Source organism: Eublepharis macularius, chromosome 13 (genome assembly GCF_028583425.1).
Source record: "Eublepharis macularius isolate TG4126 chromosome 13, MPM_Emac_v1.0, whole genome shotgun sequence".
Lineage (NCBI taxonomy): Eukaryota > Metazoa > Chordata > Lepidosauria > Squamata > Eublepharidae > Eublepharis > Eublepharis macularius.
Genome location: NC_072802.1, coordinates 56228810 through 56244921, shown reverse-complemented (window position 1 = coordinate 56244921; position 16112 = coordinate 56228810). Strand labels below are relative to the sequence as shown.

The 16112-nt window shown below is 50.8% G+C and overlaps 3 gene segments (V, D, J or C); all 3 read right to left on the bottom strand.

Moving 5' to 3' along the window:
• Positions 1–7202: 7202 nt before the first annotated feature.
• LOC129340980 (immunoglobulin lambda variable 2-23-like) lies at positions 7203–7741 on the bottom strand. The segment is given in 2 exon segments: positions 7203–7519; positions 7676–7741. Coding segments are annotated over 2 exon segments (363 nt in total).
• Positions 7742–12432: 4691 nt separating this feature from the next.
• On the bottom strand, positions 12433–12963 carry LOC129340979 (immunoglobulin lambda variable 2-23-like). The segment is given in 2 exon segments: positions 12433–12749; positions 12900–12963. Coding segments are annotated over 2 exon segments (363 nt in total).
• Positions 12964–14441: 1478 nt separating this feature from the next.
• On the bottom strand, positions 14442–14966 carry LOC129340978 (immunoglobulin lambda variable 2-23-like). The segment is given in 2 exon segments: positions 14442–14758; positions 14908–14966. Coding segments are annotated over 2 exon segments (363 nt in total).
• Positions 14967–16112: the final 1146 nt, after the last annotated feature.

The following is a 16112-nucleotide window of genomic DNA, read 5'->3' as shown; positions in this document are numbered from 1 at the left end:
TAGACTTGACGAAGGGCTACTGGCAAGTGCCCGTGCGGCCAGCGGACCGGGAGAAGACAGCCTTTGCCACCCCACGAGGCCTCTTCCAGTTCAAGAAGATGCCGTTTGGTCTACACGGGGCAGCAGCCACGTTTCAGCGGCTGGTGGACCAAGTGCTGGGAGAGTGCCGGGCGTATGCAATGGCGTACATAGATGACATCATCATCTTCAGCCCGGACTGGCCCACCCACCTCCAACACTTGGAAGCTGTCATGAGGGCCCTCCAGCGAGCCGGACTACGGGCTAACCCAAAGAAGAGCCACCTGGGGTTCCAGGAACTCCAGTACCTGGGCTTTGTGGTCGGGGGAGGCCGAGTTCGCCCACCACCAGACAAGGTGGCCTCAATAGCTGATGCCCCCCAGCCCCGGACCAAGAAGCAGGTCCGACGTTTCCTGGGACTACTGGGGTATTACGGGCGGTTCATCCCCCACTTTGCCTCCCGAGCCGCCCCCCTGACAGACTGCTTAAAGAAGGGGCTGCCCAACCAAGTCCGGTGGACCCCAGCACTAGAAGCAGCTTTCAAGGACCTGCGGTCAGCCCTCTCTAATACCACAGCCCTGTGGAACCCGGACTTTGACCGACCCTTTACGCTGGCCACAGACGCTTCTGACACCGGCCTTGGGGCAGTCCTGACTCAGGAACGTGACGGAACCGACGTCCCCATCCTCTTCCTGAGTCGGAAGCTGCAGCCCGCAGAGAGGCGCTATGCAACAGTGGAGCGGGAGGCCCTAGCGGTCAAGTGGGCAGTGGGGGCCCTGCAATACTACCTGGCCAATAATCCCTTTGTCCTACTAACGGACCATGCGCCCCTGCAGTGGCTCCACCACATGAAGGCACACAACCCCCGTGTGCTGCGGTGGTACCTCTCCCTCCTCCCCTTCCGGTTCACCATCAAGTACCGCAAGGGGGCGCAGCATGTGGATGCGGACTTCATGTCCCGCATGTTTGAGTCTGACCCTGACCCCCACAACTCAAAGCTAAGCGGGGGGGTGTGTCCGGGGTCTGGGTCCCAGCCCCCAGACTTGGTAGGAGGGAACAGCGGGTCAGCCGGGCTGACGGGCAAACAGAGGGGGCAGCCAGCAGACAGCAGGTCAACTGGTCAGCCAGCTGACAGCAGGTCAACCAGTCTGACTGGCAGGCAGAGGGGGCAGCTGGGGTACAGCAGGTCAACCCCTCCCACAGGCAAATGGAGCCAGAACCTGCCAGTGCCAGGGGCAAGGGGCAAAAGCCCAGGGCCTCAGGAGGCAGAGGGAGACAGAGAGAGGCCAGCGAGTCCCACTCCCCTAGGAAGGGAAAGGGGGCTAGGCAAGGTGGAAGGGGGCAAGGGCAGAGGGACTGGGAGCCCAGCAGTCACCCACCCAAAGACCTTACCTGAGGAGGAGAAGCAGCAGCAGCCCCAACAACCCAAAGCCATGCCCCAGCTAGGAAATAGTAGCCTGGCCCAGGAGTTGCCAAAAGCCAAGCCACTCCAGGTGGGGCTATTGGAGGCACTCTGCAGGAAGCCCTGGGCAACCAGCCAAGGAGCCGCAGCTGGACCCACCTTCAGCCATCAGCTCTGCCAGGGAGGCTGGGCTGCTAGCCGGGGGACTGCAGCTGGACATGCCTTCAGCAATCAGCCAAGGCAGGGAGGCTGGGCAGCCAGAGAACAAGGCACAGCTGGTGCTGGTCAGTGGGGCCAGATCAGCTACCCCAGCTGCAACTGCTTGGTGCAGCCCAAGGCCAGGCTGGAAGAGGGGTGGGGCAGTAGAAGGAAGCCCTATAAAAGCTGGCTGGGAAGAGCCCTGTGGTGGTGGGTGTGAGTGAGGAGTGATGATGTGGAGTGAGAGCAGTAAGATGCAAGGGTGGAGGTTTGGAGGAGAGTTCTGGAAGGAGGAGATGAAGGAGGACGCAGAGGGTAAGCAGGCCAGGTTGAGCAGGCCAGCGAGTGGACTGAGAGGGAGTCTGGGTGAGGTATACCGCCCCTCCTTCCACAGAGCAGGGTCCTGCAGAATCCCTGGCCCCCCTGTGACGTCAGGAGCAGACCGCCCAGTGCCACGCCCAGCGGCAGCAGCGGCAAGCCCTGACAAGTTGGTGGCCCGTACGGGGAGAGACGTTCCAACGCAGGCACCAGTCAAGGGGCGGCCTCCCAAGGCCGCCGCCCCAGCGGAGCTTGGACCGTGGCTGGAGGAACGCCAGGATAGGATGTGGGGAAAGCTGGAGGCAGCCTACCCAGCCGCTCCAGTAGAACTAGCACAGACAGCGGAGCTGCAGAGGCAAGCCGGCGTGCTCACTGAGGCCTTGCCAAGGGTTTGCGCCCTCGTTTGGGAAAATAACCCACCGCCTGGCAAGCAGGTGCAGAGTCTATGCGCCACCGTGAAGATAGGCCGGCTGATCCTACAAGCCCTGTTGGACTCTGGGAGTGCAGTCTCAGCAATTCGGCCCCAGCTCCTCCCAGCTGCCACCCCAGTGTACCGCTGGATCCCGGTGATGGATGTGATGGGCCGCACCCAGCCGTACCCTACGGCCCTAATCACGATAGAGTACCTAGGGGTCCGCCACCAAATGGAAGTTGCCCAGTTAGCTCACCTACCCGTACCAATACTGCTGGGAAGAGATGCCCCAGGTTTCTTCAGGCTCCTCCAGCAGGCAGCGAAGAAATTGGGAAGAGACACCCCAGGGACCGCCGGGTCTCGGCTGAAGGCGGCAGGGGAAGTGACAGGCCCACAAGTTGCCACCGCTCTGCAAGTGGAGGAGGCCAACGACCCGGGAGAGGGTCCCTCCACCAGGCCAGGGGCAGAACCATGGACGGGAGGCCCAGCTGGAACCCTGACAGACCGCCCATTCCGTGATGCCCAAGGGGCAGATGAGTCCTTGCAGCGCTTGCGAGAGACAGCCGCTCGTGAGGAGGAGCAAGTGCGGGATGAACGGAGGTCCCAACGGCTCCCTCGCATCGAGAAGCAAGGAGGGGTCTGGATTCGCATAGCTCGTGCCCCAAATGGCCAGGGGGAGGTCCGCCAACTACTTGTGCCAGCAGCCTATCGGGCGGAAGTCCTCCGCACGGCCCATGAGCATGCTTGGTCCGGGCACCTCGGGCACCACAAGACCCTGAGGAAGGTTCTTGAGCAATTCTTCTGGCCCTCCGTGAATGCAGACGTGAAGGCCCACTGCCGCTCGTGTCCCACCTGCCAGCGGGTGGCAGCCCGCCGCCCGCCGAAGGCCCCCCTCTCCCCGCTGCCCGTCATGGAGACGCCCTTCCAACGCATCGCAATGGACTTCATCGGACCGCTGCCACGCACACCCCGGGGCCATCGCTTTGCCCTGGTGATTGTGGACTATGCCACGCGGTTCCCCGAGGTCATCCCGCTGAAGACCATGCAGACCCCGGGGATGGTACGGGCACTGTCCAAGTTTTTCGCGATGGTGGGGCTGCCAGATGAAATTTTGACGGATCGGGGGGGCCCGTTCCGTGCCACAGCCATGCGTCAGCTCTGCCGGAATTTGGGGATCCGGCAGGTGTTCACCTCGGCGTACCACCCTCAAACAGACGGGTTGGCAGAGCGGCTGAACCAGACTGTCAAGGAGGCCCTGAAGAAGATGACGCGGGACAAGCCTCACCAGTGGGACTTGTACATCGACCCGCTCATGTTCGCCCTCCGGGAGACCACGCAGGCCTCCACTGGCTTCAGCCCATTCGAGCTGCTATATGGGCGCAAGCCAAGGGGGATGCTCTCCCGGCTGACGGAACGCTGGGGGCCCCGGGCCAGCAGCCCCGCGCCCCCCATACAGGAGTACGTGAGCCGGCTCCGTGACCGGGTGCAACAGTCCCAAGCGGAGGCAAATCGCAGACTGACTCGCACCCAGTCAAAGCAAAAGGCCGCCTATGACCGGGGTGCGCGGATGAGGACTTTCCAGGCCGGAGAGGAGGTCCTCGTGCACCACTCGGTGTTCCCAAGAGAGGAAGGGGACCCATGGAGGGGTCCCTACCAGATTCGAAGGGTGCTGGGCCCCACCACCTACGAAGTCCAGTGTGGGGTCGGCCGGCGTCGGCGGAAGACCCTGCATGTGAACCTCCTAAAGCAGTGGCACGAGCGCCCAAAAGAGGAGTGCGGCGTGGCTGAGGATCCGCTAGAGCTCCCTGACAGTGTGCTGCCTTGGACCACTGATGCCCCGGAGTTTGAGGAGCCCAAGGTGGACCCTCAGCTCGACCCAGCTCAGAGGGCCCAGCTACAAGACCTCTGGGCTCGGATTCCCGGGGTCTTCTCCCGCAGGCCGGGCAGCACGAGCCTGATCCAACATGCCATTCCAACGGACCCGGGGCAGACAGCCCGGGCTACCTGGCGCCCCATCCCCAGGAAGCGGTGGGAGGCAGTGGAGAAGGAGACCGACGAGATGCTCAGGCTTGGGGTAATCGAGCCCTCGCGAAGCGCTTGGAGGAGCCCGATAGTCTTGGTGCCCAAGCCGGATGGGACCACCCGATTCTGCATCGACTATCGCGAACTGAATAAGGTGGCCCAGTTCGATGCATACCCCATGCCCCGAGCAGATGTGTTGGTAGACCACCTAGGGTCCGCCCGCTACCTGTCGGCCCTAGACTTGACGAAGGGCTACTGGCAAGTGCCCGTGCGGCCAGCGGACCGGGAGAAGACAGCCTTTGCCACCCCACGAGGCCTCTTCCAGTTCAAGAAGATGCCGTTTGGTCTACACGGGGCAGCAGCCACGTTTCAGCGGCTGGTGGACCAAGTGCTGGGAGAGTGCCGGGCGTATGCAATGGCGTACATAGATGACATCATCATCTTCAGCCCGGACTGGCCCACCCACCTCCAACACTTGGAAGCTGTCATGAGGGCCCTCCAGCGAGCCGGACTACGGGCTAACCCAAAGAAGAGCCACCTGGGGTTCCAGGAACTCCAGTACCTGGGCTTTGTGGTCGGGGGAGGCCGAGTTCGCCCACCACCAGACAAGGTGGCCTCAATAGCTGATGCCCCCCAGCCCCGGACCAAGAAGCAGGTCCGACGTTTCCTGGGACTACTGGGGTATTACGGGCGGTTCATCCCCCACTTTGCCTCCCGAGCCGCCCCCCTGACAGACTGCTTAAAGAAGGGGCTGCCCAACCAAGTCCGGTGGACCCCAGCACTAGAAGCAGCTTTCAAGGACCTGCGGTCAGCCCTCTCTAATACCACAGCCCTGTGGAACCCGGACTTTGACCGACCCTTTACGCTGGCCACAGACGCTTCTGACACCGGCCTTGGGGCAGTCCTGACTCAGGAACGTGACGGAACCGACGTCCCCATCCTCTTCCTGAGTCGGAAGCTGCAGCCCGCAGAGAGGCGCTATGCAACAGTGGAGCGGGAGGCCCTAGCGGTCAAGTGGGCAGTGGGGGCCCTGCAATACTACCTGGCCAATAATCCCTTTGTCCTACTAACGGACCATGCGCCCCTGCAGTGGCTCCACCACATGAAGGCACACAACCCCCGTGTGCTGCGGTGGTACCTCTCCCTCCTCCCCTTCCGGTTCACCATCAAGTACCGCAAGGGGGCGCAGCATGTGGATGCGGACTTCATGTCCCGCATGTTTGAGTCTGACCCTGACCCCCACAACTCAAAGCTAAGCGGGGGGGTGTGTCCGGGGTCTGGGTCCCAGCCCCCAGACTTGGTAGGAGGGAACAGCGGGTCAGCCGGGCTGACGGGCAAACAGAGGGGGCAGCCAGCAGACAGCAGGTCAACTGGTCAGCCAGCTGACAGCAGGTCAACCAGTCTGACTGGCAGGCAGAGGGGGCAGCTGGGGTACAGCAGGTCAACCCCTCCCACAGGCAAATGGAGCCAGAACCTGCCAGTGCCAGGGGCAAGGGGCAAAAGCCCAGGGCCTCAGGAGGCAGAGGGAGACAGAGAGAGGCCAGCGAGTCCCACTCCCCTAGGAAGGGAAAGGGGGCTAGGCAAGGTGGAAGGGGGCAAGGGCAGAGGGACTGGGAGCCCAGCAGTCACCCACCCAAAGACCTTACCTGAGGAGGAGAAGCAGCAGCAGCCCCAACAACCCAAAGCCATGCCCCAGCTAGGAAATAGTAGCCTGGCCCAGGAGTTGCCAAAAGCCAAGCCACTCCAGGTGGGGCTATTGGAGGCACTCTGCAGGAAGCCCTGGGCAACCAGCCAAGGAGCCGCAGCTGGACCCACCTTCAGCCATCAGCTCTGCCAGGGAGGCTGGGCTGCTAGCCGGGGGACTGCAGCTGGACATGCCTTCAGCAATCAGCCAAGGCAGGGAGGCTGGGCAGCCAGAGAACAAGGCACAGCTGGTGCTGGTCAGTGGGGCCAGATCAGCTACCCCAGCTGCAACTGCTTGGTGCAGCCCAAGGCCAGGCTGGAAGAGGGGTGGGGCAGTAGAAGGAAGCCCTATAAAAGCTGGCTGGGAAGAGCCCTGTGGTGGTGGGTGTGAGTGAGGAGTGATGATGTGGAGTGAGAGCAGTAAGATGCAAGGGTGGAGGTTTGGAGGAGAGTTCTGGAAGGAGGAGATGAAGGAGGACGCAGAGGGTAAGCAGGCCAGGTTGAGCAGGCCAGCGAGTGGACTGAGAGGGAGTCTGGGTGAGGTATACCGCCCCTCCTTCCACAGAGCAGGGTCCTGCAGAATCCCTGGCCCCCCTGTGACGTCAGGAGCAGACCGCCCAGTGCCACGCCCAGCGGCAGCAGCGGCAAGCCCTGACATAGGCATCCTGGTCTTGCAGCTGTAATGGAGAGCCAAGCTGTAAAACCAGGGTGCCTACATTTCCCATCAAAACTTGAGGGAAGCCGACTAGTGTCCAACCTGTGTAAGACGACACTTGTAGTTTGGCTCTGAGCTAAATGGATAATGTCACTGTTATACACCTGCCTGCTGAGTCACCTCCCCTTGATGCCCCACCAGCTTCCATCTCCCGGAGAAACTGAAACCAGATAGACAGCTAGCTGAATATCGGGCACATTGGAAGGTTTCTCATAGCTAATAATGATTCTGTGTGGATTTAGAGCATCTCTGGTATTTATCAATTGGCATGTTTTGACTTAGATCTTAATACATTTTGACTGCACATACTTAGAGTTCATATCCTCTCAAAGGAGACTTGTCTGCGGCTCTCAGGATGGGCACCCATCAAAATAAATTTGAAATGATTCTTCACTCTGGGGAGGAAGAGCAAAGGTTTTTGTCTCAGTTCCTTATTAGCTTTTACCACTGTGGATCTCGCTACCACTCCTCTCCCACTTAGCACAGTAATAATCTGCCTCATCTTCAGGCTGGACGTTGGTGATGGTTAAGTAGCCAGTGCTGCCAGAAGCAGAAGCCGTGAATCGATCCGGGATCCCCTCTCCCCTGCTGCCTCCTGGATAATGGACATAGCGAGGGACCTGGCCAGGCTTCTGTTGATACCAAGAAATGTCGTACGTTCCACTGTCAGTAGAGCAGGAGAGTTTTGCTGTTTGTCCCGGGGACGCAGATGCTGAAGCAGGCTGACTCCAAGGTGACAAGGATGTGACACCTTGACCAAAAAAGAAGCAAGCAAAATTTAGAACATTTTCTATGCTCTCAAATATCACAGCCCTCAAATATCACATATATATATATATACAAAACAAATACAGGTTTTTGTTGGTTGGTTGGCTCGTCTATGAAAGATAGACCTCCACACCTTTACCTGAGTAGTAACTGAGAACTGTAAGGAGAAATAGGGCCCAAACCATGGTGAGAGTCAAAAGGAGTTTCTGTGGCAAAAGAAAAATCTACAAGGGACCTTTCCCTATCCCCACTTAAATTCCTCCATATCTGAAAAATGGGCCGGTCATGCAAATTTCATTCCACCCCTTTATGTGATCACATCTGCAAGTGATTCTGGAGGGAATAGCACCAATTCAGCTCTGTTTTCGCTGCAAGAACAAGTACTGTAGGCTCCTTTTACTTGGCAATTTACATTTCTTTAAGGTGTGAGAAGGTGTAAAGATCTGCATTTCAATGGATGTGGGAGAAATTGGGTATTTTTAGCAGTTGAAGAGGAACTGATATTGAACGTGTGAATGTAGTCACACAGAGCAAATTGAAATGTGACTGTGCGAGCAAGAGTATGGAAAGGTGGAGAGGGCACAAGAAATGAGATACACTTGAGCATCCTTGGGTACTTACTAACATGTATTTCCACCCTAAGACAGAGCCATTCACAGCTTCCCAGACCTCAAGGAACTTTGATTCTACATGTGAAAGCATCTCCCCCTGCTGGCCAAAAGTAGAATAGCAGGCATCCAATATGCTGTCTAACATTTCATGCAGAGAGAAACCTGTAAAAATTGGAGCTTGCTTAAATATTGAATTAAGCTGAACGTGTTCTTCTCAAATGAGGTGGTCTTATACAGCACAAGTGTAAATTCATCTCTTTGCATGCCTGTATTTTTACAAATGGTTTTACTTTTTTCTTGTTAGTCCAATCCACTTTTTGCTGTTTTGTTTCCTCTAAAAAACTGCTATGTGGGATCCCGATTTGAATTGAGCATAGAGGGAAATGATTAAGACTGCACCCCACAGACTGTTCTCCTGAATCAAAACAGCTTCAGGAAGCTGCTATTGGCCCTTTTGGGAAAACGTACAGCCCGGGATTTTGTGTTTGTGTAGGTAAGTAATACTGATTTAAGACTTCTGGACTGTCCTATCTCCTTTCAATCCACATTCCAACAGCTTTAAGATTGAATTAGACAAAAGCCTGGAGAAAAAAATCTTGTTAGTTCTGTCTCCCTGCAACTCTGTAATAAAGACATAAGAATAATCATTTCAAGCATGACAGTTCCTTTGCAGATTAGAAGTCTTGGTGACTTTTGACACCATCCTATTGTCTCTTATTACATTGATTAAAGTGACGGCTGTTTAGTGGAGACAATGGACCTCATTGCTGCAATGATTTGGATGTGTCTTTCCTCTCCCTCCACCTCCCTGCCCGAAACAGAGCCAAAGGCTCTGTCAATTTAATCACTCTACACAGAGCCAGCAGAGATTAGATCACTCCTTAGAGGGTTTGTTAATTTCATCTTCACCTCCCTGAAGGCTCTGTTAATTTCACTTCCCCTTCCAGAGGAGAAGATGAAATTAACAAACCCTCTGAGGAGCGATCTCCACCTGCTGCCTTTTTAAACTATGCTTCCTGGCTAACAATGCGTCTCCCTACACTTGAGCATCCCCATGTAAGATGTCTCATGTAGAGAGACCCTTAGTCCACGGAATTCAGTGAGCTTGTAGAGGTATGATTCTGCTTGGGATGGCTCTGTGGCAGCCTCATGTGAACGGCCATGGAAACTTTTTAATGGTTTTTGAGTCAGAGTTGATTGTGAATTGACACCATGACAAAAATAAAGACCACAAATGATCACCTTGGCTCATTGTTTGTGCTCCGCAGAGTTCCTTTTAAAAATGCACAACCATTTTTGTTTGCCAGCAGCCCAAAGGGCTATGTTTGATGTGTTCTCAACTTTCTTTACCTGAGCAGTAGGTGAGAACTGGAAGGATAAACAGGGCCCAAGTCATGATGAAAGCCTCTATGAATTCCTGTGTCAGCAAAGCTAACTAGATGGTTCCTTCCCCCTCCTTCCTTAAATCCCCCAAGAACGGCCCCATCATGCAAATTTCTTCATTCCCATTGGCTTTACTAAAAAATAGAACACCCTCTATAAGGGCATAGGATCTCCAAAACGGGCAAATGAAAAAATACTGAATAAAGAGAATTTTTTAAAAAGAGGAAGGCAGTTGACTTGTTTGTCCTCAATGAAAAAGATGTAGCCCTCACATAACAAAAAAATGACAAAAGCTTACAATGGGCAAAATCACACACCACCACAGTAAATGCATATTTGCTGATTCACAGGAGAGACGCCGCAAATTTTGCTACAAACACATTTGACAGTCAAACTTCCTGTTTTCATAGGTGTAGATGTGAGTCAATCACCTGATCTGTTTGGTTCACACAGAATGGCCGTGAATGCCTGGCAATGATGTTATTATTATTATTCAATTCACACTGATCAGCAGCCATTAATATCTTGGTGGAGGGGTGGATTAGAAAACCTCTATAGCAGTCGGCTTCTAATTCACACACACACCATTGCTGTGTGCAGAAAGGCTAAAACACAGTTGGAGATAAGGTGAGAGATAAGCAAGTTCAGATCTCTAACTTTGGTATATTTCAACCTTCCTCAAACACAGCGATTGAGGGGGAGGAATAGAAAGTCACAGCTAGGCAGCAAAAAGCACTGGATTTGAGCTTTTTTCAATTGTGCAATGTGTGTCTATGGATGTGATATACAATCTTCCAATGTACTAAAAACATTACAGTTTTCCTTTAAAAAAACAGCAACAAGCAACAGTTTATTACTCCCCTCCCCCTCCAATCAAATCAGACAGTTGTCCAAAGATTACATCAGACTATATTGTGTTTTCTGTTCCAGGTTTATTAGCTGGCAACCCTATTGACCCAGAAAAAAAGAGACTGGATTGAAGGGGGATAGTCAAATGTAGGGTGGGCAGAACACAAAAGAAAATATCTCATTCTCTCCTCCATATGTTCAAGGAAAGAGGCAATAAGGGAACAGGGAGCATAAAATTGGAGGGGGTGTTAATGAGAGGATGTTTTTCTCTCTTTGCCACAATACAACTGAGGGACTCAAGTAAAGGTGAAAGAACAGATGAAAGGAAGTATTTATTTGCACAAAGCTCATGGAACTCTCAACCGCAAAATGTAGTGATGTTCACTAGTTTAGATTGCTTGGGAAGAGAGGCCCATCAATGGCTATTGATGATGACTGATGATAACAAAATGGAAGAGAGAGAGAGTCTCTGTTCCCTAGGGCTGTCTGGGCTTGCAGTAGGCACTACCAGAGGGAAAGAGACACATTTGTACTGAACAGTTTCCTGTTTCAAAGGTATAGGCAGGGACTTTCTGCAATAAGCATCCAAACAAATGTGGGAAAAATAGACCAACTTCTCCCCCTACAGGCCAAATTTCATTGCAAAGCCATCACTGAATTTAATCTTCTTGGCTTGTCTGACACTTTCTTTAGCCCATCATCACTCATATGCTGTGTCCCACACAAATGCCAGTCTCTCACATTTGGTGCTATAGAACATTGACCTTCGTGCAGTGGCAGAAAAAGAACAAACACTATGACAAAAGACTGTGTGTGTTTGCAAACAAACATATACCCTGTTGCCTTGCCAATGACACAGGAGGCAGACAAACCTTTCCCCGACTTCTAGCTCAGCATGCCCCCAAATGTGCATACCCTCTCCTGAATGCCGAATGGCCTCCTCCACCAGGACTCTGTGTCCATCTCCTAATTATGCCCAGAGATCAACTAAATTGTATGGCTAGTAGCAACAAAAAGCGACTGGACAGTGACCAACCAGTTCATAAGGACCTTGCTCCCATGGAATATGTTAAGTTCACTTTTTAAAACCACTCATGCTGAAGTTTGTGCCATCCCTAGCGTTTATCTGAGGTCCTCATCTGGCTATCCAGTAATTTTATAACCAAGTAGTCAGTCTCATCCTCCACCTGAATGCTAGTGATGGTTAAATAGCCACTTGGAGGAATTTTTAGAGTCAGAGAAGTGATCAGGGTCCCCATGGCCCTGGCACTTGCTGGAGTCTCTGGAATATCTCATTAAGTATCTTGGGCTCTGTCTGGTTCTTTGCTGAAATGGAAGTGAGAAGCCAACAGATCCTTCCCCAATCCTCATCACTGTTTTTTTTTTCTCATGACTGCTTAAGTATGTGTGCCTGTTGGGTAGAGTCTCTGCTTCTATCTTTCCCTAGTCTCTGGTATAAGTGGGTTGTCTTTCACAACTATAAGAACAAACATGGGATATTGCCACTGCCTATCAAACACAGACCCAGATAATGAAATACTTCTGCAAATACATGCTTTCCCAGAATCAGAAAGCCCTTCTAACATCCCTGAAATAATGCACTAATTAGCAGAAAGTGCAAATGCAGTCTGCGGAAATTCTCAGTTGGGTGGTCCTACTGGACTAGAAGTTTGACTAACTGTGCTAAATGGAGAATGTCACTGTTATACCTGTCTCCTCCTGAGGTCGCCCCCGCTTGATGCCCCTTTGGCTTCCAACTCCCTGGGAAACTGAAACCAGAAAAAGAGCTAGCTGAATAATGGTCACATTGGAGGGTTTCTCAAAACTAATAAACATCTGCAATCTTTCTCTGTGGATTCGGAGCATCTCTGGTATTTATCAATCGGCATGTTTTGACTTAGATCTTAATACATTTTGACTGCACATACTTAGAGTTCATATCCTCTTAAAGGAGACTTGTCTGCGGCTCTTAGGATGGGCACCCATCAAAATAAACTTGCAATGATTCTTCACTCTGGGGAGGAAGGGTAAAGGTTTTTGTCTCAGTTCCTCATTAGCTTTTACCACTGTGGATCTCGCTACCACTCCTCTCCCACTTAGCACAGTAATAATCTGCCTCATCTTCAGGCTGGACGTTGGTGATGGTTAAGTAGCCAGTGCTGCCAGAAGCAGAAGCCGTGAATCGATCCGGGATCCCCTCTCCCCTGCTGCCTCCTGGATAATGGACATAGCGAGGGGCCTGTCCAGGGTTCTGTTGATACCAATAAATGGTGTTACTTCCACTGTCGGTAGAGCAGGAGATTTTGGCTGTTTGTCCCGGGGACGCAGATGCTGAGGCAGGCTGACTCCAAGGTGATACGGAAGTGACACCTTTTTTAAAAAAGCAAGCAAGCAACATTTAGAACATTTTCTATGCCTTCAAGTATCACAGCCCTCAAATATTACAGTATATATGTACAAAACAAATTCAGGTTTTGGTTGGTTGGCTCGTCTATGAAAGTTAGTCCTCCACTCCTTTACCTGTGTAGTAACTGAGAACTGTGAGGAGAAGCAGAGCCCAAGCCATGGTGAGAGTCAAGAGGAGTTTCTGGGGCAAAAGAAAAATCTTCAAGGGACCTTCCCCTATCCCCTCTTAAATTCCTCCATATCTGAGAAATGGGCCGGTCATGCAAATTTCATCCCACCCCTTGGCCTTGCTAGAAACTGCAGACTTCCCATAAGGAGAAGCAGCATTCTCTCTAGATCGATGACTAGAAACGAAATCACATGAAGGGGAGTTTTAAAAGGGAAAAAGAAGATTCTTCACTTTGAAAGATGTAGCAGAAGTTATAAAAGGATAAATGATAAAAGCAAACCAGGAATTGAGGGCAGAAATACATGTTTTTTCAGGAAAGAAATAATTGCTGATTAAAGTAGCATGGGGCTGGAGGAATTTATTAGAAAAGATTGATTGATCAGATGGGAAATGGGTCTTCTCTGACCCAACAATTTGGAGTGATTTGCAAAAGAGAATTAACAGATTGGGAGGGGGTCTTCAATCTTCTCCAGCCATTTCTATACGGAGGGGTTAAGAACCCTCTTCCCTGTAAAAGTTTCTGCTGGCCCCAAATCTGCATTGCAGCCAAAGCAATTCTAGGAATGCACATCTTTGTCAAGGCAACTTGTAGTTTTGACTTAGGACAAGGGATATTTTCTCAATTGACATAACAGGGAAGACACAGAAGCATCATAAAGGGCAATGGAAGGTCTGCATCATAAAGGTCTGCTACGCAGGAAGGCTGTGTTTGGCCGTAAGAGCTGCCTCTCAGGCTTTGCAGGGATGAGATTCGAGTGCCCATGGCTACAGAAGAACACCCCCTTCCCCCGCCCTCCCCTCCCTTCTCCCAAATGGACGAGACGGGCGCACACTTTTCTGGCTGCTCCGTGGTTGGAAGGAAGCCCTGCTGATCAAGGAAAGCTGGGCTTCCATTCACGTTTCCAGGGTGACAGAAGGAGGACAAACAGCTCCGGCATTCCCCAGGCTCCGTTTCCACGGGACTCCGTTCCCTCGGGAACAGATGGCTGGCGCCAGACTGTCTGTAGACTGCAATCCCGAACGTAAACCGATCGATCCGATTGAGACCCGATAGAGCGCCCCACCCGAGCGCTGAACCAGGAGCCGTGGACAGAACCGATCAGCCCAGTCCCGATGGCGCAAACGCCAAAATCGGGTCAATTTTCAGACCGTAATTCTGACCGTGCCCATGTCTACTTCCGAATACCAGTTGCTATAAAAAAAACCCCAAAAAAGAGCCATTTGCTTATTAAAATGTCCCACATTTCCTTCGGGCTCAAAGTGAAGTTGACCCAGTTGAACAAAACATAATTAATTAAAACTAGTTTTTATTAGCTAGTTTTTAAAACTAGTTAGATCTTAATACATTTCGACTGCACAGTTTCAGAGCTCCTATCTTCTCAAATGGGATTTGTCTATGGTTCTCATGATGGGCACTCATCAAAGTAAACTTGACATGATTCTTCATTCTGAGAAGGAAGAACAAAAGTTTTTGTCTCAGTTCCTCATTAGCTTTTACCACTGTGGAACTGGCTAGCACTGTTGTACCACTTGAGACAATAATAATCTGCCTCATCTTCAGGCTGGATGTTGGTGATGGTTAAGTAGCCAGTGCTGCCAGAGACAGAAGCTGTGAATCGATCTGGGATCCCGTCTCCCCTGCTGCCTCCTGGATAATGGACATAGCGAGGGGCCTGGCCAGACTTCTGCTGATACCAAGAAATGATGTAATTTTCACTGTTGGTAGTGCAGGAAATTTTGGCTGTTTGTCCCGGGGACACAGATTCTGAGGCAGGCTGACTCCAAGGTGGCTGTGAACTGACACCTTGACCAAAAAAGAAGCAAGCAAAATTTAGAACTTCTTCTGTGCCCCCAAATATCAAAGCAGAATTATGTTTAGGATACATGTAACAAAACAAAGACAGGTTTTTGTTGGTTGGTTGGTCTATGAAAGTTAGACCTCCACACCTTTACCTGAGTAGTAACTGAGAACTGTGAGGAGAACCAGTGCCCAGGCCATGGTGAGAGTCAAAAGGAGTCTCTGTGGTAAAAGGAAATCTACAACGGACCTTCCTCTATCCCCACTTAAATCCCATCAAAACTGAAAATGGGCCGGTCATGCAAATTTCATTCCCATCCCCCTTGGGCTTGCTAGAAACTGCAGATTTCCCATAAGAAGTTGCCGCATTCTCTCTTTTTTAAAAAAAATTATTTAATAAAAACATTACATTAAAACATTAAAAACAATACATTAAAAATATAGAATTACGAGACTAAAAAATACAGTACATTTGACCAGCATTTTTCCTCTACAGACTTTGACATTAACCTAGAGCTATAAAACTATATCCAGCATTCTTGGTTGAATATAGAATAAGGTAAACTTCCTTTGGTCTTCCTAGAGTTTTCCATACAACTTTCCAGCACAGCTTTATACAAGACAAATTCATACATATACATATAACTTTCATAAATTCAAAAACATTTCATTTTGCTGTTCTAAGTAGTTCAGGATAGGTTACCAATTAGCTTCAAAATTGGGATTATAGGTGCCTAAAAGTCTATAATTTAAAGAGTCAGTTATCTTCGCCATTACATAATGTTCCCAGATTTTTATGCCATAAAGACAATGGCGGGGGGAGTGGGGCGTGCTGGATATTTCCAATAATGAGCGATCGTTGTTTTCGCTATGGCTAATAAAATAACACAATTACACGAATGCAGTTGGATTCTATCTAGTTTATAATTCAAAAAAAGAGATTCAGGAGTAAATTCAAGAGTGTACCTTGTGATAGAAAATATTCTTTGTATAATCATTTCCCAGCAATGTACATATGACCCGATATGCCCACATTGTTTCCAACAATATGGGCTTATACTACTATCTAGATTCGAAAGCATTTTGGGAGTACAATACCATCGGGTAAGAATCTTAAAAGTCTGAAACCTTATTAAAAGAGTAGATGAATTATAATCTATAGATGTCTACATTTTCCCCAAATTTCTTCATTCAAAATAATTTCACAATCCTTTTGCCATTTATCCTTTTTTTTTTGAAAAGTTTTTTATTGGGTTAGAACATTATTATTTTTACATTACAATCAATTTTCCCCTAATTTTTCGTTTCTAACCCCCTCCCTTTCCCCCCCTTTTATTGACTTCCAACAGCTTTCCCACCC